Source organism: Lampris incognitus, chromosome 16, assembly GCF_029633865.1.
Source record: "Lampris incognitus isolate fLamInc1 chromosome 16, fLamInc1.hap2, whole genome shotgun sequence".
Lineage (NCBI taxonomy): Eukaryota > Metazoa > Chordata > Actinopteri > Lampriformes > Lampridae > Lampris > Lampris incognitus.
In genome coordinates, this window is record NC_079226.1 from 21,012,895 (window position 1) to 21,035,643 (window position 22,749).

At 42.6% G+C, this 22,749-nt stretch overlaps 1 protein-coding gene across 1 annotated transcript in view; it reads right to left on the reverse strand.

Annotated features, from left to right (window-relative positions):
* ubr1 (ubiquitin protein ligase E3 component n-recognin 1) overlaps nucleotides 1–22,749 on the reverse strand; it is a 46,260-nt gene that overhangs the window by 4,464 nt on the left and 19,047 nt on the right. The window contains exons 3-46 of the mRNA XM_056295234.1: nucleotides 21,662–21,740; nucleotides 21,366–21,470; nucleotides 19,817–19,944; nucleotides 19,594–19,732; nucleotides 19,373–19,435; nucleotides 19,112–19,235; nucleotides 18,806–18,913; nucleotides 18,609–18,697; nucleotides 18,408–18,506; nucleotides 18,135–18,292; nucleotides 17,946–18,045; nucleotides 17,691–17,819; nucleotides 17,381–17,561; nucleotides 17,208–17,269; nucleotides 16,922–17,032; nucleotides 16,722–16,787; nucleotides 16,506–16,607; nucleotides 16,353–16,416; nucleotides 16,088–16,212; nucleotides 15,923–15,975; nucleotides 15,738–15,840; nucleotides 14,426–14,474; nucleotides 13,920–14,074; nucleotides 12,411–12,510; nucleotides 12,206–12,309; nucleotides 11,984–12,064; nucleotides 11,535–11,716; nucleotides 11,193–11,401; nucleotides 10,982–11,081; nucleotides 10,228–10,380; nucleotides 10,038–10,138; nucleotides 9,705–9,792; nucleotides 5,065–5,213; nucleotides 4,875–4,930; nucleotides 4,674–4,770; nucleotides 4,505–4,572; nucleotides 4,108–4,255; nucleotides 3,892–3,979; nucleotides 3,558–3,694; nucleotides 3,352–3,460; nucleotides 3,142–3,198; nucleotides 2,960–3,037; nucleotides 2,602–2,772; nucleotides 2,295–2,396 (exon numbers count right to left, since the gene is read on the reverse strand). Coding sequence (XP_056151209.1) covers nucleotides 2,295–2,396; nucleotides 2,602–2,772; nucleotides 2,960–3,037; nucleotides 3,142–3,198; nucleotides 3,352–3,460; nucleotides 3,558–3,694; nucleotides 3,892–3,979; nucleotides 4,108–4,255; nucleotides 4,505–4,572; nucleotides 4,674–4,770; nucleotides 4,875–4,930; nucleotides 5,065–5,213; nucleotides 9,705–9,792; nucleotides 10,038–10,138; nucleotides 10,228–10,380; nucleotides 10,982–11,081; nucleotides 11,193–11,401; nucleotides 11,535–11,716; nucleotides 11,984–12,064; nucleotides 12,206–12,309; nucleotides 12,411–12,510; nucleotides 13,920–14,074; nucleotides 14,426–14,474; nucleotides 15,738–15,840; nucleotides 15,923–15,975; nucleotides 16,088–16,212; nucleotides 16,353–16,416; nucleotides 16,506–16,607; nucleotides 16,722–16,787; nucleotides 16,922–17,032; nucleotides 17,208–17,269; nucleotides 17,381–17,561; nucleotides 17,691–17,819; nucleotides 17,946–18,045; nucleotides 18,135–18,292; nucleotides 18,408–18,506; nucleotides 18,609–18,697; nucleotides 18,806–18,913; nucleotides 19,112–19,235; nucleotides 19,373–19,435; nucleotides 19,594–19,732; nucleotides 19,817–19,944; nucleotides 21,366–21,470; nucleotides 21,662–21,740 — 4,770 coding nt within the window. The remainder of the gene's footprint in view (nucleotides 1–2,294; nucleotides 2,397–2,601; nucleotides 2,773–2,959; nucleotides 3,038–3,141; nucleotides 3,199–3,351; nucleotides 3,461–3,557; nucleotides 3,695–3,891; nucleotides 3,980–4,107; nucleotides 4,256–4,504; nucleotides 4,573–4,673; nucleotides 4,771–4,874; nucleotides 4,931–5,064; nucleotides 5,214–9,704; nucleotides 9,793–10,037; nucleotides 10,139–10,227; nucleotides 10,381–10,981; nucleotides 11,082–11,192; nucleotides 11,402–11,534; nucleotides 11,717–11,983; nucleotides 12,065–12,205; nucleotides 12,310–12,410; nucleotides 12,511–13,919; nucleotides 14,075–14,425; nucleotides 14,475–15,737; nucleotides 15,841–15,922; nucleotides 15,976–16,087; nucleotides 16,213–16,352; nucleotides 16,417–16,505; nucleotides 16,608–16,721; nucleotides 16,788–16,921; nucleotides 17,033–17,207; nucleotides 17,270–17,380; nucleotides 17,562–17,690; nucleotides 17,820–17,945; nucleotides 18,046–18,134; nucleotides 18,293–18,407; nucleotides 18,507–18,608; nucleotides 18,698–18,805; nucleotides 18,914–19,111; nucleotides 19,236–19,372; nucleotides 19,436–19,593; nucleotides 19,733–19,816; nucleotides 19,945–21,365; nucleotides 21,471–21,661; nucleotides 21,741–22,749) is intronic.

Here is a 22,749-nt window from a genome sequence, read left to right on the forward strand (position 1 = left end):
TGTCTTTTCGTCAGTGCCACTGTCTCCAAACCATATAACATAGCTGGTCTCACAACCATCTTGTAAACTTTCCCTTTAACTCTTGCTGGTACCCTTCTGTCGCAAATCACTCCTGACACACTTCTCCACCCACTCCAACCTGCCTGCACTCTCTTTTTCACCTCTCTACTGCACTCCCCGTTACTTTGGACAGTTGACCCCAAGTATTTAAACTCAGATGTCTTTGTCACCTCCACTCCTTGCATCCTGACCATTCCACTGTCCTCTCTCTCATTCACGCATAGGTATTCCGTCTTGCTCCTACTGACTTTCATTCCTCTTCTCTCTAGTGCATACCTCCACCTCTCCAGGCTCTCCTCAACCTGCACCCTACTCTCACTACAGATCACAATGTCATCCGCGAACATCATCGTCCATGGAGACTCCTGCCTGATCTTGTCCGTCAACCTGTCCATCACCATTGCAAACAAGAAAGGGCTAAGAGCCGATCCTTGATGTAATCCCACCTCCACCTTGAACCCATCCGTCATTCCAACCGCACACCTCACCATTGTCACACTTCCCTCATACGTATCCTGCACCACTCCTACATACTTCTCTGCAACTCCTGACTTCCTCATACAATACCACACCTCCTCTCTCGGTACTCTGTCATAAGCTTTCTCTAAATCTACAAAGACACAATGCAACTCTTTCTGGCCTTCTCTATACTTCTCAATCAACATTCTCAAAGCAAACATCGCACCTGTGGTGCTCTTTCGTGGCATGAAACCATACTGCTGCTCGCTGATCGTCACCTCTCCTCTTAACCTAGCTTCTATTACTCTTTCCCAAATCTTCATGCTGTGGCTGATCAACTTTATACCTCTGTAGTTGTTACAGTTCTGCAGGAGTATGCTCCACATAGCAGTAGCAAAAAATAAATAAACAGCCCCATTCTCCTTCTGCTCTTGTAGTGTCATGCATTTAAGAGATCCCACTCACTTGCACATTGCTAAATCAATTACAAAAATATGACAGGCCTTTAAGCGCAAATACGATCTTTTGAAAGGTGGTGATGTCAAGAGAACGTTGAACGATGCAATCAATATAGCTATTAAGAGCAGCTGCTATCAACGCTGCCAAATAAAACCAGCACTGCCAACAAGTCTACCAGGGAGTATTGTGTAGACAACAAAAAATTCAGAGATAACGCCAGAGGCGTTATTGGATCAAGACTAAACAATAAGACCAGCAGTAAAGTGTGTGGAACTATTTGGATGTGCAATGCACTTTTTTTTGTGGGGGGCGGGGGGTGTAACCAGAAGTTAGTTTGCATACACCTCTCTGTGAATAGGACTGTACATCTGCACTTAGAATACCAAAACAATGTAACTTACCCATGTAACGCAATCTTAGCGAAACAAGTAGAGCGGTTACAAAAAAAAAAAGCCAACAGCATCATGTTGTCCCCCACTGTTGATCAGCCCCCACAATTAGTTTAGCAAAGCAATAAAAACCTTTTGCCCGTATAATACAAAAAACACAATGCTAGAGATGACTGATTTGTTTTGGTGTTTATCCTCTATATCAGTGTTTCTCAACCGGGGGTCCGCGGACCCCTAGTGGTCCGTGGTGTAATTGCAAGGGGTCAGTGAAAATGAAATATTTAAAAAAAAAGATCCTATGACATTTATAGAAATAGGATTATTTTACTCAAATGTGACTGAGACCTTTATCTACCTAAACTATAAAGGGTAAAGGGACTTTTTTCTCTAATTACATCTGTTTCACAAGTGTAATTTATTGTATTTTAATAAGAGATCTCGCTCCCGTTTGCATTGTTAAAAGTTACTGCATAAAAATTCTGTTGTTACATATATCTCAAAGTTACTGAATACATATTCTGTTTTGTTACATATATCTGAAAGTTACTGCATAAGAATTCTGTTTTGTTAACTATATCTAAGTTACAACTGAAAGCTCTTATTTTTGCCCCAAAGAGTGAATAAATGCTATAATGCAATTTAAAATGCAGTTTCTACTGTTTCTATCAAATTGCAACCCCCCTCCCCCAAGATCAGGTGGAGGGGTCCTCAGGGTAGATCAAAAATACGCAGGGGGTCCAGGACCCCAAAAAGGTTGAGAACCACTGCTCTATATTTACCTCTATATTTGTTGTTAGAACCCCTTTACCCTTTTAAGGGTAAAGTGGAATGGAAAAAGCAAAGTTCATGAACAAAAAGAAAAATACAAACTAACAGAAATTAGAAACTAGCTAACAGAGCACAGCAGGGGGAAGATGAGTAGATTACCCAAGGTTAGGGTCAGTTTCCCCATAATCATCAAGGTAAGGGGCAGGATAAGTGCTTCCTCGTGTCTTGTTGGCCATCAGTACTATCTGGCACTCTCTTATCCTGCCAACAGAGAAATTAATACAAAATACCAAATAAATTAGCTTTACAAACTGAACTAAAACTCTCTTACAGGGATGTAACCAGGATTATAAAAGAAAAAAAAACAGGAAGTCAACACAACAGGAACAACCAGTTAAACAATTAACAGGAATAATAATAATTAATACCATGCTTTTTTTATGCAGTGACCCCCCCCTCAACTCACCTGAGGAACATGCCTACTCCAGCACCACAGGTGGCAGCATGGGCAGTGCAAGCTCCCACATCATCCCCATCCAGCTGGGTCTGACAGCAGATGCTCTGAGAACACAGCATGGCCCCACAAAACAAGCACAGGGTTGGGTGCTTCCTCTCATCATCTGTAGACTTGGGACACCTGAAGACAACAAACAAAAATGAAAAAGAAAAAAAGAAAAGAAAAAAGAAGAGTGAACTTCCACAGCAAATTCTCCACCAAAAGACGAATGAAATTCTTCCCGCAAACTGAATTTGAAAAACATAATTTATAAGGGCAGCTTTAAAGACAACAAAAGGCAGAATCTAAAGACAGACCTATCACTTACTGAAAGTGACTGGCTTGATTGAGGAGGGCACTATAATCCTCCGGAAGTTCAATCAAATGATTCCTTTTCCTGGGATACCTGAAGGAAATGTTCAAATTTTAACCATAATGATGGAAGATTTACTAATCTCCTAAAAATGTTCAATTGGAAAACAAAGGTAGATTGATATAATGTGTGACTACCTGATCATCTGCATTTCTCCACTGAGCACTTTGGTTATAGCTGGATTCTCACACCACCTAAGGAACACACAACAAAAGCATAATAATAATGGATCATTCTTCTGTCCAGTTAGCAACAAACCATGGACAAGTCAACACTATAACCTCAGCTAAATGCTCCTCATTTAACAGCACTCAGGCTTTTTAGATAAAAATAATCATTGACTCTACCCCTGCAGCAGCGGTGTAACAGTCTCTCTGTGCTCCTGGAAGAGCTGGAACACATTGAAGGGTAGTGCCAGGTAACTGCAAAGGGCCTCCAACTGTCCTTGAGAGGCAACTGAAAAATTGACAAGAGTAATACTGAAGGTCAGGAACCGAAAACATACAGAAGGCTGAATTCATGAATAGTCATAGATTTGTTAAGCTTGAGCTACCTGCAGTACTGGAGAGCTCCTCTGGAGGGGGAACTCCTGTAAGGCAATGGAAAAAGAGGGCGGCGCATCGCAGGAAAGGTGCAATTCCTGCCCTTATTCTTTCAGCTACAGAGCTGCCTGACACATCAGAATTCATCCTTTGGGGGGGAGACAGAAAAATCAGTGAAACAAAACCGACAGCTAGCTAGATTGCTGTATACCCTACAGGCACTGAATTATCTGAATTACTGCACGCCTGGTGGATTTTGAATCAAATGTAAATTTCAAATTAAAACAAATATTCCTGCTCTAATTTTGATATTAGCTGCTAAGATGAGCGAAGGTCCTCTAGTACCCTCCAGTGTATTGTGACACTGTAATGCAGAGCTCTGCCGCTGCCCTGGCCTCCTCTCCCTCCTCTCCACCGGCTACCGCAGGGAAATCTGGTAACACAGTTGGGAACCAATTCTTTAAATGCTACATTCATTTTATTAACATTTAGCTTTTCCTGATTGATTCTTTGGTTTTGTCACTGGCACATCTAGAAATACTATGTTGAACTTTATTGTACCTGTAGAGGAGAGGAGGACCTGCAGGATATGGGCCATGGTGACCAGGTGCAGGATATGAAGGTGGTTGTAGGCAGAACTAACAGCAGATGGTTGTAGGTCTATGGCCTCCTCCTGGTATAGGGCTGGAATAGATAGCACCAACCCCACCTAACCAAAAATAGATTATGATGCAGAAACAGAAAGAATATACGTTGTTGCAATTTATCAGTAAAAGCATTATTGGCACCAGAATCAACAGGTATTTTCTTATTTTCTGTGAAATAAACTAAGTTCAATAATATGTGAACAGTATGAACGCCATCAACATAACTTTATTATTTTGTTAATCGTAAAAACATTTTTCCATTAATGATGCTCCAGTGTTTATGAACAACTTCATCATTACAACAGACTTACAAGAAGATGGAAGAGGTCCACCTCTAGAAGAGAAGGGGTATTCTCTCTGCTCATGGCTGGTAATAACACTAACAGGAGAGATAACAACTGAAAGGACACAGACAACTGCAAAATAGACAATATGGCCAGTAATTAGGTACATTCTATATAAACCATGATGACCCCTTACCCCCTAACATGTCTGTGAAATGTCTTTGGACGACAGACTGGGAGTTCTTGAGTCTCTGAGCCGCTGAGAACTGAACAACTGCCTTCATGCCAGCCAGCTTAAACAAAGAAAGACAGAATAATACACGGTTGGAAAATCCAACACTTGAAATACAACTGAATACACAGTAACAACTGTGCATAATTCAGTGTTGTACCAAACCTGTCTGTTTTGTAATGACCCAAAGAGTGGTTTCTCCTCTCCTTGCAACAGGTTTTCTGTGAAGAAGCACAGAAAAACACTGCAATTGAAAACAGAATGGAAAAACAAGGGGATTAAGATAATCTGAGACAAGAGAAATGGACACTATACAGATGAGAGAGACAAAGAGACACTTTAACCCAGATCTTACCTATGGCCTGGATAGTGAAGGCACAGGTGTTCCAGGACATTACAGGTACATACGAGTTCAGCTCATTGGGCACAGTCTGCAGTCCCACCCTGTATACTGTAGTGGCACACACTGCCAGCATCTCCATGATGCTGTCTGAGAACTTTCTCCTAAGAATAAAAAATAAAAATAAAATCAATTAGAAAGAAATCTCTTTTGCTGCATAAATACATTCCCTTCTCTACGACGTTCATAGTATAAAAATATTTACCGTTTAACCATGTAACTACTATTACTTTCAGCTGCTCCCGTTAGGGGTCGCCATATCATCCATTTCCATCTCTTCCTGTCTTCTGCATCTTCCACTGTCACACCAACCACCTGCATGTCCTCCCTCACCACATCCATAAACCTCCTCTTTGGCCTTCCTCTTTTCCTCTTGCCTGGCAGCTCCATATTCAGCATCTTTCTCCCAATATACCCAGCACCTCTCCTCTGCACATGTCCAAAACATCTCAATCTTGCCTCTCTTGCTTTGTCTCCAAACTGTCCAACCTGAACTGTCCCTCTAATATACTCATTCCTAATCCTGTCCTTCTTCATCACTCCCTATGAAAATCTTAGAATCTTCAATGCTGCCACCTCCAGTCTTTTCGTCATTGCCACTGTCTCACTACCATCATGTTAACCTTCCCTTTAACTCTTACTGGTACCCTTCTGTCGCAAATCACTCCTGACACTCTTCTCTACCCACTCCACCCTGTCTGCACTCTCTTTTTCACCTCTCTTCTGTGTGCTCCCCGTTACTTTGAACATTTGACCCCAAGGATTTAAACTATTACACCTTCATCAAGTTCTACTCCTTGCATCCTCACCATTCCGCTGTCCTCCCTCTCGTTTACACATACAGTTAGGTCCATAAATATTTGGACAGTGAAACAATTATCATAATTTTGGCCCTGTAATCTACCACTGTGGATTTGAATGTATGCTCAATCGGATTGAGATCAGGTGATTGACTTGGCCATTTGTAGAATATTCCACTTCTTTGTCATGAAAAACTCCTGGGTTGCTTTGGCAGTATGTTTTGGGTCATTGTCCATCTGTACTGTGAAGCGCCGTCCAATCAACTTTGCTGAATTTGGCTGAATGTGAGCAGACAGAATGTTCCTATAGACCTCAGAATTCATGCGGCTGCTTCCATCTTCTGTTATATCATCAATAAACACTAGTGGCCCAGTGCCATTGGAAGCCATGCATGCCCATGCCATCACACTGCCTCCACCATGTTTTCCAGATGATGTGGTGTGCTTTGGATCATGAGCCGTTCCATGTCTTCTCCATACTTTTCTCTTCCCATCATTCTGGTACAGGTTGATCTTGGTTTCATCTGTCCAAAGAATGGCTTTCCAGAACTGTGCTGGCTTTCTTAGATGTGTTTTGGCAAACTCTAATCTGGCCTTTCTGTTCTCGAGGCTTATGAATGGTTTGCACCTTGTAGTGAACCCTCTGTATTTCCTCTCGTGAAGTCTTCTCTTTATGGTAGACTTGGATAATGATACGCCTACTTCTTGGAGAGTCTTCTGCACTTCACTAGATGTTGTGAAAGGGTTCTTCTTTACCATGGAAAGGATCCTGTGATCATCAACCGCTGTTGTCTTCCGTGGACGTCCGGGCCTTTTTGTGTTGCAGAGCTCACCAGTGCGTTCCTTTTTTCTCAGAATGTACCAAACTGTTGATTTGACCACTCCTAATGTTTCTGCTATCTCTCTGGTAGATTTTTTTTCTGTTTTTGGAGCCTAGGGATGGCCTATTTCACTTGCATTGAGTGCTCCTTTGACCGCATGTTGTGGATTCGCAGGAACAGCTTCCAAATGAAAATGCCACACCTGAAATCAACTCCTGACCCTTAACCTGCTTACGTAATGATGAAATAACGAGAGAATTGCCCACACTTGCTCGTGAAACAGCTTTTGAGCCAACTGTCCAATTACTTTTGGTCCCTTGAAATGAGGGGACTAAGTATGAAAGTTGTTGCAGTTCCTAAACCCTTCCTCCAATTTTGATGTAAACACCCTCAAATTAAAGCTGAAAGTCTGCACTTTAATTGCATCTTGATTATTTTATGTCAAATCCAGTGTGGTAGATTACAGGATCAAAAATATGAAAATTGTGTCACTGTCCAAATATTTATGGACCTAACTGTATGTATTCCGTCTTCCTCCTACTGACTTTGATTCAGCTTCCATCCAGTGCATACCTCCACTTCCCCAGGCTCTCCTCAACCTGCACCCTACTCTCGCTACAGATCACAATGTCATCTGAGAACATCATAGTCCATGGAGATGCCTCCCTGATTCTTGTTTGTCAACCTGTCCATCACCATTGCAAACAAGAAAGGGCTCAAAACATTCACCTTGAACCCATCCGTCATTCTAATCGCACACCTCACTCACCACTGTCACGCTTCCCTCATACATATCTTGCACCACTCCTACATACTTCTCTACCACTCCTGATTTCCTCATACAATACCACACCTCTCTTGGCACCCTGTCATATGCTTTCTCTAAATCCACAAACACACAATGTAACTCCTTCTGGCCTTCTCTATACTTCTCAATCAACATTCTCGAAGCAAACATTGCATCTGTAGTGCTCTTTAGTGGCATGAAACCATACTGCTGATCGCTAATCGCCACCTCACCTAGCTTCCACTACTGTTTCTCATATCTTCATGCTGTGGCTGATCAACTTTATACCTCTGTTGTTGCTAAAGCTCTGCACATCACCCTTATTCTTGAAAATCAGTACCAGTATACTTCTTCTCTACTCCTCAGGTATCCTCTCACTTTCCAAGATTGTGTTAAACAATCTAGCTAAAAACTCCACTGCCATCTCTCCTAAACACCTCCAAGCCCCCAAAGGTATGTCATCTGGACCAACCGCCTTTCCACTCTTCATCCTCGTCATAGCTGCCCCCACTTCCTCCTTGCTAATCCACCACACTTCCTGATTCACTATCCCCACATCATCCAACCTTTTCTCTCTCATGTTCTTCATTCATCAGCCCCTCAAAGTACTCCTTCCACCTTCTCAACACTCTACTTGCTCGTCAGCACATTTCCAACTCCATCCTTGAGCGCCCTAACCTGCTGCACATCCTTCCCTGCTCAGTCCCTGTCTAGCCAAATGGTACAAGTCCTTTTCTCCTTCCTTAGTGTCCAACCTCTCATACAACTCACCATATGCCTTTTCCTTCGCCACCTCTCTCTTCACTTTATGCCGCATCTCCTTATACTCCTGTCTACTTTCTTCATCTCTCTGATTATCCCGCTTCTTCTTTGCCAACCTCTTTCTCTGTATACTTTGCTGTACTTCCTTGTTCCACCACCAAGTCTACTTGTCTTCCTTCCTCTGTCCAGATGACACACCAACTACCTTCCTAGCTGTCTTCCTCACTATTTTTGCAGTGATTGCCCAGCCATCCGGCAACTCTTCACTATCACCCAGTGCCTGTCTGAACTCCTCCCTGAACTCCACACAACAGTCTTCCTTCTTCAGCTTCCACCATTTGATACTTGGCTCTGCCTTCACTCTCTTCCTCTGATTCGATGCTACCTAACTAGGTTCTCCCGTCACCACTTGCAGTCTCCAATCCCTTTCAGATCGCACTTCCTACATAAGATGTAGTCAACCTGTATGCACTTTCCTCCACTCTTGTACGTCACCCTGTGTTCCTCCCTCTTCTTGAAATATGTATTCACCAGTCATATCCATCCTTTTTGCAAAATCCACCACCATCTGCCCTTCCACATTCCTCTCCTTGACACGATAACTGCCCATCACCTCTGTTCCCTTTACCAACATGCCCACTGAAGTCCACTCCAACCACCACTCTCTCCTCCTTGGATGCACTCTCCACCACTTTATCCAACTCACTCCAGAATTCTTTTCTCTCCTCACACCCAACTTGCAAGGGCATATGCGCTGATAACATTCATCATCACACCTTCAATTTCCACCTTCATACTCATCACTCTGTCCGACACTCTCTTCACCTCCAGCACACTCTTGACATACTCTTCCTTCAGAACTACTCCTACCCATTTCTCCTCCCATGTGCGCCACAGTAGAAGAGTTTGAACCCACCTCCGATGCTCCTGACCTTACTCCACTTCCACCTGGTCTTTTGCACACAAAGTATATCTACCTTCTTTCGCGCCATCATATCAACCAGCTCCCTCCCTTTACCAATCATAGTGCCAACATTCAAAGTTCCAACTCTCACCTCCACACTCTTACCCTTCCTTCCCCTCAAGCTGCCTCTGGACATGCCTTCCTCCTTTCCTTCTCTTTCGCCCAACAGTAGCATAGTTTCCACCGGCACCCTGCTAGCCAACAGTACCGGTGGCAGTCGTTAGTAACCCGGGCCTCAACTGATCCAGTAGGGAAATCTGATTTATGATCCGCATATTTGATTTGGCAAAGGTTTTATGCCAGATGCCCTTCCTGACACAACCCTCCCCATGTAGCAAATATTGTTTATGTAACACTAATGCCTATTAAGCATTCTGAATTCTAAAAACCGAGGCCAAACCCCTTGATTACAAGAAAATATAATAAAGTCATATTGTGAACTAGACAATACTGTCACTTACGGCTCTTGTACTCCATAGCTGAGAATGGATCTAAAGTCTGGCTGGGCTTCTCCACAAAGCCCTGTGTCACCATCATCCATACTTCCCTCTGTGTATCAAGGGAAAAAAAGGAGAAAAGACAACAGTTCACCTTTCATATAACGCTACTTGTGGTCTTCTCACCGATGATAAGGAACACTGATGCCTGACTCCACAATTGTCTTATCCAATTGTACAGTTACTACAATTAAGGTGGGGCAACTGAAATATTGTTCATAGAGGACTAATTCAAATGATGCAGTTTTGATGTGGTACGTAGATTAAACAAAAATGTGCCTTTGTTTGTGTTTTTACCATCATCCTGAGTGACAGATTTGAGCCCTTTGATTCTGGCAGAAACGATCCGAGTCCAGCGAGGCAGAGTCAGGTGCTGCCCGACTATCTCTGCATTCTCACTGCACATGCAAGCACAATGAATACTCTGTTTAGTTGAACACACAAGTACTCCCTGAGAGATTGGACTAAGGAAGGCAGTGGGACTTACTAGTTGAGTGTGAGCGGTTCCAGAGGGATGAGAGGGACAACCGTGTTGCACAGAGACTTGCAGAGGGGACAAAGGTACTCCCCGTTTACCAGGTCAATGATTGGTTCAGCATGGAGCCGGCTCCTAGTGGTATTCTGAATTGCCTCGAAATATCTGAAATAAGTAAATAAAAGTAAAAAAGAGGAAGTGGCTGACAACTTGGTTGAAAATTAATCGTTTCCAGCTGTGAACCAGTGACACTGAAAGAACATGAACACTGTGAGAATGAGTATCTAAAACAGTAGGGCTGTCCTGAATACCATTTTTGGGCTTTGAATATTCAGCAGCAAGAATTCGAAGTTATTCAAAGCTTAACTACACCAGGGGGGACGACCAAATGTGCAATATTCAAATTAAATAAGTCACAGCCTTAGACTATAAAAACTAAATTGCTCATATGTTTGCTTTTTGCCAGTGTAGACTTTTACATGAAATCTGTTGCCTTAGGGATGTGAATAAAAAGAAAGTATAGGCCTTAGTCATTTGAGGCTTAATAAAAGCACAAACAACTGTTTTTTGCCGTCCTGCCGGCTCCATCGCACAGTTTGTTGTTTTTCCCATGCCGTATTGCCAACTGCTGTTTACAGTCTCCGGGAAAAAAAACAAAAAAATTCGAATACTGATTTTGCTGTCGATTACCGTGGCAATGATCAAAGGCTTCAAAGTATTCGGGTCAGCCCTATTAAAACAGTAAAGGATATCAAAAGCAACTCACACTTGCCAGCAGGTGGCATGCATGACATGACCACAACTGCCAGTATGGGTCCCTACTGCCAGGTCAGGTGTCATGAAGAGGGGATACGGTGCTCCTGTTCCTTTAAGAGATAAACATTTTTGCAATATCCAATTTATGGGTGAGCCCCACCTCCCATTTTTTTTCAGTTGTTAGTTGTGTAAATAAGATTAGCCAGTTAATGTAAACTGACCATCGGCTCTGTCGGTCAGTATCTTTCCCCTGCACTGCGTCAGCACGGTGGACCTCTGGACGCAAGCAGTCAGTACCATAGCTGGAGCTTGGGCTGCAACCTCCTGCTCCTCCTGGCACAGGATGCAGGTCTGCACCTCTCTCTCTGCCAGCGTGGACCCCCTGAGAGGCCCCACAGCAACACACAAGTCTCTTTGCTCCATGGCACAACTACACAGCAGAGAGAAATAAACACTACTTAAAATAATATTTCCTTACAAGCTGTTGTGATCCACAGTGATTTACACAGGAGGGTCCACAGACTTTGGAAGCCAGCATCACAATCTCTGCTTCGCCTTCTCACCTCTCAGTAGCTGCAACAGGCTCGCCATGAGTTCCACTCTCTGGCATGTTGTCATACAGCATCTTGTTGGACTCAATGAAGTTCTTCTGCATTGCTGACATCTGGGCCATTATCTTCTGCCGGTGGAGCTTGGCTGCCTCTGCCTTCCTCTTTCGCTCAGCTTTCTCTTTGTCCTGCACACTCTAGGCCAAGCAATATTAAGTAAGAGGGTAAACCTTAGTGCAGGCAACTAACTTTATGCAAGCCTTCTCATCCACATACAGTTGATGTCACCAGCAACAATCTACGATGGCCACTAGGTACAACAATAACATACCAACTTTTGCCCATCCTGCTTCCCTTTGCATTCAAAGTGGGCTCCTACACATGTTCATCCAAAGTATTACAGGCCACAGACACATAAAATCTTGTGTATTAATAAATATTTAATATTATTTTTACGGTTTTACCTCTTCTGGTTTGGTCATGTCAGTGCTAATGGAAGCAGTTGGACTTGACTTCTCTCTAAGGCACTTCACAATCTCAAAAATCTAGAAAGTGAAAGACGCCAGAACAAGATGGGTGATGGAGACAAGAAGATAAAAGAAACATATATTTAAAAAAAATGGTGGCTGTGTTTCAGTATTCGTTATCGTAATGAAGAATGACAACCACATGCTTGAACAACCTACCTGTAGAATCCACTTGATCATGTCTTTTTGGCCGTCAAGGGAAGGAAGCTCCTTGATTTTTGACAACAACTGGAACAACGATTTGCCATGTTCTGAGCAGATTCCTAAAGGGATTGAGAGCCGTGTGTCACAAAAGATAACTCTCAGATCAAGCAGCCACCAAGACCAAGACGTGATACAAAGTGGAAAACTTGTTTTCACTCACTGCGGGCCTTGATGCTGAAATCAAAGGCCACTTCCTCCATAGTGCTGGCCTCAAGCTGGCTCTTCTCTTCCATCAGTGCCTGGCCTATCAAATGCAGACCCTGGTGGGGAGGTGGTGGTGTTACCACAGGTGGTGACAGTAAGAAAAGGCTACAACAGGAGAGAGTTCAGATAAAGTGTAGGGCTGGGCCATATACTGAATATTTAAGAGATCTTGGCAATGATTTTGTTGACGCAGGCAACGCTGTGAATATCACAGTGGTCCTAATGCACTTTTTTATGCATCTAAATACATTTCCTGAAGACTGAGTCAGCTGAAGTAGTCCCATGACCCCTCCTTTTCATGTAAGTATGAGGGAGTTGATGGGAGTATGAATCTCTCATGGTCAGACCTGTGTCGTCAGGCTTACAGAGATTTTATAGGCTGCATTGTGTAAGAGAATGTGAACAACAAAGCATTTTCATTTGAATAAATGCAGAAATTTAAGTAGCAACAATATGCAGCATATCAGCAAACCAGGAGGCAAGTTAATACACTCACAGAGTGTCCACCAATGACATTACCCCCAGATACAATTTCTGCAGTATTTCAGAGACACACAGAGGACTGTTCAGTATTGTGGATTGCTTATGGACCATTATCCATACAACATATACAGTATATAGAGATAATAGCAAAATCGCTACTTTTTTTTTTCCATTTGAAGACCATCAACCTCAGTTATAATTCAGGAGGTCATAAATGTTTTTATGCCATTTAACCAGTATGCATTACAACAATGTGTTTACTTCAAAGTTTGCATATCTGACTGCATTTAATAAAGGTTGTTTAGTCTAAATCATACTTAAGACTTTAAAAATCAGGGCGTCCAGGTAGCATAGCGGTCTATTCGTTGCCTACCAACACGGGGATCTCCGGTTTGAATACCCATGTTACCTCCAGCTTGGTCAGGCATCCCTACAGACACAATTGGCCGTGTCTGCGGGAGGGAAGCTGGATGTGGGTATGTGTCCTGGTCGCTGCACTAGCGCCTCATCTGGTTGGTTGGGGGGAGGGGGAACTGGGGGGAATAGCATGATCCTCCCATGCACTACATCCCCCTGATGAAACTCCTCACTGTCAGGTGAAAAGAAGTGGCTGGCGACTCCACATGTATCGGAGGAGGCATGTGGTAGTCTGCAGCCCTCCCCAGATTGGCAGAGGGGGTGGAGCAGCGACCGGGAGGGCTCAGAAGAGTGGAGTGATTGGCCGGATACAATTGGGGAGAAAAGGGGGGGGGGGGATCCAAAACAAAAAAACAAAAAAAAAAGACTGTAAAAATCATTCTGTTAAACCATTTCAGAAAGAATGTATATGTACTGATATAATTTGTATATCACCAAAAGTTATAAAAAATATAGATAGTGGTGTTTAGCCACATCACCCAGCCTTAATATACCAGAGTAGAATGAACAAGTTGCAAGTAAATAACAAACACACAAACGAATCAATAAATAAACTAAGGTGTACCCTCTGGATCATAGCTTCTGTCCACTGAGTGGCCCGGTCCTCCACAGCTCTCTGTAGAACCCGCCTCAGCACATGGATAAAGACGTCACAGCAGAGCAGGCGCACTATGCTGGAGAAGGCTGGGCAGAAGGCTGGGGCCACCGGGGGTCGCAAAGCTGTGTGTGCATGTATGTGTGTGCGCGTGTGTGTGTGTGTGTGTGTGTGCATTTGCATATGTGTGTGTCATGGGGGGGCACAAGGACAACAAAACAAGAAAATCTGAGTCATCATTAATGACAGTGAAGGAGGTGGTGCAGGGGTTATAATCTTGGGGCAACACATACTCATAGGTAAAAATGGTAAATGGTCAGCATTTATTTAGCGCTTTTCTAGCAGCAACAGCTACTCAAAGTGCTTTACAGTTAATGCCTCACATTCACCCACATACAATCATACACCAATGGCACTATCAGTCATGCAAGGTAACAACCACAAGGTAGAAAGTAGAAGGCCAGATTGATGCTCACCTTTATCATTGCCTTCCTGACCTCTCCTCTTCTTCTGAGCATCCTCAGCCTAGTGCAAGGAGAGGATGAACCAAGAAGAGTTGCACTTATGAAAAGTCTAAAAATTAGAATGAGTGCACGGAAGAAATTTGAACTTTTCCACTTGATTTAAGAGGCAACGGATAATAACGAATGCACATCCGAGATGTCATCTGATGCATGGGTATGATCGTATATCTCTGTACCTATGACTTCGTAATCCAGCAGGGAATGCAATAAAAAGGGTAGACATGACAAAGACAATAAAAACCAAAGAAACGCCAGTTCCCATAAGAAACCTCAAGCAACAAATCCTCTAAAGGGGGAGATAATAGGCTGACTGGCTTTAGACAGTCAGAGAAGGCTGATGCTTGTTCCGAAATTGGCTTCCTCCTCTTCCGATGGATCTAGATTTGTTCGTGTTTTCCGCTTCCGGGGTGGGAAGATGGCGGCGTGAATTCACATTTGCAGTGGCCTCACCCAGTACCGTTGTGGGAAGATGGCGGTGTGAATTTACATTTGCGGTTTGTCCACGTCTGCATCCAAGTTTGTTTTGTCTTTGTTTGATGGCTGGGAGAGCTTGGTCTGCTGCGTCTTGTGGGCCCAGGGACCACAGCCCTTCCTGAAGCTGCAACTGAGGCGGTAACACCGAGGGAGGTCTGACAGGACGCGGAAGCAGGGCTGACTATGCCATCTGCTAGCCCATGCAGACCAGCAGTTCCTATAACACCGAGGGTGGTCTGTCGGTGGCCTCACCTGGCGCTGACTGTGGCTGGGAGAGCTGGCATTGGATCGGCTAAGGGAACCTGGTCTGCTGCATCTGGTGGGCCCAAAGGACCATGGCCTCTGCCTGGAGCTGTGCCCGAGGAGAGTCTGACAGGACACGGAAATGGGGCAGGCTAAGCTAATTGCTAGCCCATGCAGACCGGCAGTTCCAACAGTCATCCTGGCTGGCGTTCGTTCCCTGGGACAGTGATTTTGTTTTTTTTAGTTTAGTTTGGATATATGTGTTAGTTTAGATATATGTGTTAGTATGTGTGTTCTTGAAGTTCTTGTAGTTTTTGAATATGTGTTTTTGTCTTTGTGTTGCACTGCTGTGGGCTGGGGGAAAGGATATTTTGTTTCATTTCATGTACAGAAGTACATGAAATGAAATGACAAAGTATTCCTGATAAACCAGTTTCAATGTAGCCATTTGACACCTGGTTCTTGAGCCTTCAAAAACTTGGAAAAAACCAACACTATCAAATTCATACCAACAGAATCTACAAGGGTTGTTTATCCTTTGTCATACCTTGCTATGCTGGGATTTTGAATAGTGGTAGAAGAAGGGGTTGAATTCTACTAGGTATTCCTTTTTCAGCTCATATAAACCATGCCCCGATACACCAGGTTTCCTAAGAAATGAAGCAAAAATAGCCAGATTAAACCTGGTAACATTCAAGATAATCTTGTTAGTTTATTTTCTGTATTACTTACTTGAAGGTGGCAACTTTGGAAATAACAGTCTCTAGGCCTGTTTCATGGCTTTCCTACAAAGGAAAAACATTTTGCATTTTAGGTTAGTTTGGTGTTTGTAGCATTTTCTTTGTTTTATCTGAAGAGGTTAGTAGTGAAAGTAAGGAGTTGTATTATCTCTCTCACATTCTCCGGCAGGCCTTTGACCAGATTACTGTGTGCCATGGGCTCAATACACAGCAGGTGGACAACCTCCCTCATCGTCACGTCCTCTTTGGTCACCTGACTAATCCCTGGGACGTAGCGTTCACCTGGACACAAACAACAGATGACAGTCAATTGTTATGCTTCGGTCACTGTCCGCATCTTACTAGCAAGCTAGCTAACTACCTAAAATATATTATAAAATGTTATTTTCCACATTTTGAAGACGGAGAAAAATCAAATGTACTAATGATGACGATTAGGAGGTAGAGCATCTCTTCTGTCAGCCAGTTACATTGTTTTAGGAGCTCCTGCATTAGAAAAAAATTTTTTTTATTAAATTAGTAAAACATACAGTGGCTCAGTAATAATTCTGAATAGGTGTAGGGGTCTTTCTTACCTGATCTTTGCTTGAGGAACTTCCATTAAAAAAATCAAATAGCTGAAATCTTAACAAGATCAGCATGAGAAAGTGGTTAGGGTCCATTTTGGAAGCAGTAATCTGTGGGGGGAAAAAACAAAAGAAAAAAACACCATCAACATGCCAAAAAACTGCATATAAAGTGGGAAGATACACTATCATGCGAGCTAAAGCTGTTGTGACTGACACACTGACCTGTAGCATGACAATGTCCTTATCATACATTTCATCCCTGCATTTCACGTCCTGATAGTAGTACAGCTGATCATGAAAACACAAAAGTAAATTCACTTGTAACTAATAAAAAAACAAACAGAGCAGAGGGTTTATGGGGAACAACTGGCTCAAAATGCCTGTGCAGTGTTTTTAAACCATGGAAACAATGAGTCATATACCTGGCTGACCAAAGAGAGACCGTTCCTGCGCCACATGTCAGCTGAGACCTGGGCAGCCAGAACCACACAACGCAGAGGATGTTCAACAAAATAGGTGAAGTCACAGCTCCCCTACAAGCAAAAGACAAAAATCCCTGTACTTTAAAACCAGCAGTGGCAAAAAGCGGCCAAAACACAGGCTACCTTGCCGACTCACATAGTATACTAACTAAGCATACAAAGCTTACTCAAAGTGGATAAGACATGGTGAGTGATGAATAAATCAAAGTTTTCCCACATCACTTACAGGATCAACATATTGGTGAAGATTTTCAATTGCCCCTGTTCTATACAGGTGTACGTACAAGCCTAAGGATCACAAGGAACATGAAAATAGGTTTGCAGGTGAGACAAATACTGGATATTCAATAATGCTTGATAAAGTGAATTACTGAAAGACCCAGATTCCTGCTGTCTTACCAGCAAGCAGCCTGGAGATAGGTAGATGTATGCTGACAGGCTCCTGAGATACTTTGTATGGACGGACATGGAGGATGTGCTTGCACATGTAGAAGTCAGTGGCCTCACTTTGAAATGACTGATTACTGCAAGACATCAACGCTTTGTGGCACTCCTTGAATGCAAGGAGCAAGACCTTATCCTGCATAGGAGACACAAGTACAAATGAGTAATGTCGAGAAACATTCTGAAATCTTCTTTTTTTCTCTTGCTTTCTCTCTTATTTGAACAGTCATTGATATGGAGATGGAGCCATTGCCCAAGGACTCACATCAGATGAGCACCAGTCCTGAATCATGGCAAGAATGTGGCGGAGCTGGATCTGTATAGAAAAGCCAGCCTCCCATTCTGGCTCTACCTCAACATGCTGACCAAACTGGCGCTTTACTTCCTCCATTCCCTACAGAAAGAACAAAACAATGATTCGTGGGATATCGCTTAAGATGTCCAACACCATACGTCACTGTGACAGTTCCTATATCATTGAAGCTATCAAACAATGGGTCAGGGTTGAAAGAACTTGTACCTGCATGCAAGTGAGAAGCCCAAGAAAGACTTTGAATCCCTCTAGGAACTGGCTCTTCAGCTCATTGGTCCACACTGAGGGCTTACTGATCAGAATGTACCTAAAAGAAAAAGTTACATATTACTTGTCAAGAACCAAACATCTTCATTCCAGAAAACATGATAGATCAGGGGCCCCTCCAAAAATCACCTGAGGTCGTGGAAGATGACCTGGATGCGATAGAACCTTTCAGAGTTGTAACCCTGAAAGTGGAAGCGGTTGCTGGCATCCAGGTATTCATGGAGCAAATCCATGACTGTGTCAACAATCACCTTAATGACATTACCCTCCTCAATCAGCTGCCTTGCCTTGGTGGGGGGGGGGGGGGCACAAAAACAGTTAACTAGATGAGGTCAAATGTAGATGCAACACTCTTAACTCTGTAGCCATTTCTAAATGCTGCCATGACAAAATTATACCTACCAGTGTCGGTACAGTAAATATCTGGACAGATATTGCAGTGATGGAAATACTCCTATCGTGATCATCACTGATGAATTCCTTCTGAAGCTGCTTGTAGTGCTGAAAGATGTCGAAGTGAATTTTACTCATGTAGGCGAACCAAAGAACAGAGTTCCTGACAAGAAAATGAAACAAAAACATCCCGATATTGTTTTTTTTTACCTTGGTAAACTCAATTGCAAAAAGCCTCTTGAATTCTGTCTCCATTAGCAGACTACAGAAAATCAATTCGTGCATTATCTTGCGAGCTCCTGATGGAAATATGGAAGAAGAAAAAAAGATGTCAGTAAAATTCAGAATTGACAAGATCAAGCCAATTTGCGAATATCAAAATTAAAAGAAATCTCAGCTCCTCTTGCCTTTGTACATCTTGGCATCATGGAGCATGAGTCTGCTGATGAGGCAAGGGTGATCTCGCTCTGCACTGGGCGCCAGAGCCACCTGGCAGAAGACCTGCCTAAAGCCCACTGAACAAGAACACGTAACCATCCACATTAAACGGCATGCAACTATGAAAGTTCAACTGAACTTTTCTTAACACCAAAACAAGCAACAGAGCTACATACACTTTGGAAAATACAAAGTCTGGACTGGAGACGAGGAAAACAAACAGCTTGGAAATTTAATTGGGATGATTGTATGGTAACAGGCATTGGTTGCGGTACCTGAATAACCGATGACTTTCTGGAACCAGGCGCCCACGCGCATGGCAAATCTCTGATGAGCCATCACTGCTGAGTGCAGGACCTCCACACGCAGTGGCTGCAGGGATATGTGCTCGGAGTGGGACTGTAACATACAGTGGCACCAGAATTAGAGATTATTATAATCACAGAATGCTAAATAATGATTATCTCAGACCCAAGACTATAAATTGTTCTTCATTCCATGAAATAGAAAGTGGATGTTTAAGTGTCAGAATTTACCATAATGAGGTTCTTTGCCTGCTGGCAGGAATAAAGAGAGCCTCTCTTTACAGCACGCCGACCCTGTGATTTAGGTAATTAAGAGTTAATTAACACACAATAAAGAAGATTTGTTATTGGTACAAGGTGGGTGGTTGTGGCCATCGAAGTTGATTTATTTCCCTCTTACATGGTTGTAATACTAAGAGAGAGAGTGACCGGTGAATGAAACCAAACAATACCTCTTTGTCAATAAGTGCCGTCTGGGTCTGGGCTTCATCATGGTCACAGTGAACAGAGCGCTGCAAGGTATAGATCACTTGGTCGTATGAGTGGTGCTCGTCATTGTACAGCACACAGAAATACGTGTTTTCTTTCACCCTGCACAGAGTAAGAAAACACATTGTCAGGCCTTCTAGATTCAATTCGGGCACTGCATGTGGCCATTTTGGATGCTGGCAGTACCTGGGCTGGAGTTCTGCTGACAGCTCAAAGTTCTCCTCCCACACGAACAGATCTGTGGTGTAGCGCAGGAGCACACGGAACAGTTTCTCTGCACGCTCACGTAGACCCAACTCTAAAACACACTCGTCCTGAAAGGGATGAGAGTAATTGCATGTGAAACAAACTGTACACGGGTCTCTCCATCTCTCAGGCTGATACTGTTATTTTTTCTGAGAGTTAAAAGTCTTTCAAATGACCCAACGTGGGAGGTATCTAGGAAATAGTGTCTCCCTGAAATCATTACGTTACCCATCTGTCACCTTCTATCAATCCCTCTCTCTCAGAACTGATTAGTTGAAATGCTGTCATTGAGTTAATACAAACGTTTATTAAAAATTGCTAATTTTTATCTGTTCAGTGAATCAGGCATAATCAAATCAAAATACAAGGCCAAAAAAAATGCTTAACTTGGCAGAAACTTGAGGTAATCTGATGGCTACAACGCTGTTGTAATAACGTTTACAAACTCCCTGCCGACACCATAATCATAATGTTCCATCTAATCTAAAAGGATGGTGAACGGAGCCATGTTTTTCCACCAACAGCTACAATCTGAAGGGAATAGGGCTTGATATTTTACCTTATAAGACCAAAACAGGCAGCTGGCCTGGTAATAATAACACCAATTAACTCCACAGCACACATCACTAAACACAGCATCACTGTATTTCATACAAATGTTGAACATTAAACCTGTCAGCCAAACAATATATGCAGCAAGTCCGTTTATTTACACTGCTCCCCCCATCACAATACTGTGTGGGAGCAAGAAATGGAATCTAATACAAAGACTGAACCTCTGCCCAACAGCTGCTTTTTTTTTGTTTTTGTTTTTTTTACGTTCAATGCCAACATGATGTTGTCATGAGATGTGCCTTCACTCATTAAATACATGTTCAGATCTAGCACGGAAAACACAAAGCAGGCCACCTTAAATAGAGGCACCTGCTGTTTACGAAAACAGGCATTGAGCAATCAAGCTGTATTGCTTTCCCCCCCCTGTGCTCATGGTCTTATCAAAGGAAGCCCATTCTCAACAACCAGCAAGGAGAGACTTGACCAGTACTAAAACATTTTCGGATGGAACTGTTAAAGCACCAATTTTGCATGGGCAGGTGTCACTGAATCATCAAAACCTGCAGAGAAATTCAATTGAGATATGTAGCACAGGGTGAATAACACTGGCAAAAATACATCTCAAGCATTAGGTCCCAACAGAAAGGGTTCTAATGAGCCACCCTCATCGATTTGTTTACCCACTTGGTTATAACCATTCAAGCCATGTCCTGTTCTCTCCAAACAGCTCTAAATTTTCTCAGTAGTGGAGGTCACCTAAGTGTCACTTTCCCAGACACTTTCTTGTTTCCGGAGTCAAAGCTCCACTCATGATAGCAGTATCCAGCTTAAGAGAGGAAGAAAAAGCATTCTGGGGTTCAGTGACAGAGTGGAAAAAGTATGACCTCCCCAGCTCCAACACTTCTTTCCGGCCATTATGTAACTCAAAAGTTACCATGACAGTGGCTAGCCCTGGGTCATGTTTGGAGCAACAGGGACCAATCTTCCAGGCTTCTACATCTCCGCAGTCACAGAACCCCCCGCCTGATGACGCGTGCATCTGGGAAACATGTATACAAGTCACCAAGGGCAAGCAATAGACAAACATAGTAGAGAAACAACATCAGCATCACAATTACACTACAAAAAAATAACCATTAATGCCTTATACCAATACCAAATCTAAATTTGTTTTTCTAAAATCTACATGTTAAAGTATCTGTAAATTACAAAATTTATGTTGAGATTTACCTTATAACGATGGCCTTTGTGTACACTATCCTGAAAGCAGTCCATGCACAACACACAAGTGGGATCTATTGCACAGTCCCTGCAGTTAGTAGAAAGGGTGTTATGAGACAGTGCATATGTCAACTGCTGGCATGAGCTCCTTAACAATTTTCACATTAAAAATAATTGAAGTTTGTACAAAGTTAAAAGTAGGGAGGTAATCAACTAACTTGAGATTGAGTGCTATATAAAATGCAACTTGATTGACTGATTGATTGATTGATTGATTGATTGATTGATTGATTGATTGATTGATTGATTGATTGATTGATTGATTGATTGTCATCTTAAGAGGGTGGAACAAATACCTTTCAAGTTAATTTGCATTTGCTCTGATGTTGCCATGACTTCATATGTCTGCACACACCATACCTGGGCATTATCTGATGTCCAACAATGCCAATCGGATATTAACTACAAATGACCCACATTTCAAATGCTTGGAGCTTTTGTAAATATGTCACTTCAGTTGTTTTTTTTTTTAATGGCATTATGAGTACATTGTAATGAATTCATATTAAATCCAACATATTGTTTCTTTAAGTTTAAAAACACACATCATCTCTTTTCCCTGTGCCATTGTGCTCATAGGCTGATTACAGCCTTGGGTTTCTTTTAAACAACAGACTAACACATACTAAGCAAAAGAGGAACTTTCTTTTTATTACTGTCATTTTACCATTTTCATTTGAAATTAAAGCATAGTTTGCCTTCGTTTATCAAGTATGATTAGTGGACAAAGATCGCATAGTCTAATTCACTGTTACTAATTTCAACAGTCATATAATGATGACTATTGTAGGATGCTTGCGTTATTGAATATATTTCATGCTCAATTTTCCTTGTACATTGTTTAACCTAATGTTCCATTCCTCTCTATACTGTGACTAAGCCTAATTAGGGCATGATTTCTAGTTAAGCCATTAATTTTGTTCAATTCCAGTTCCAAAGCTTACTGATTCACGTCAGTTACATCAAACTATGATACGGGGATTCGAGGAGCACATGTACAATCCTTTGAGTGACACGCTCAGTTTTTTATCACTCAG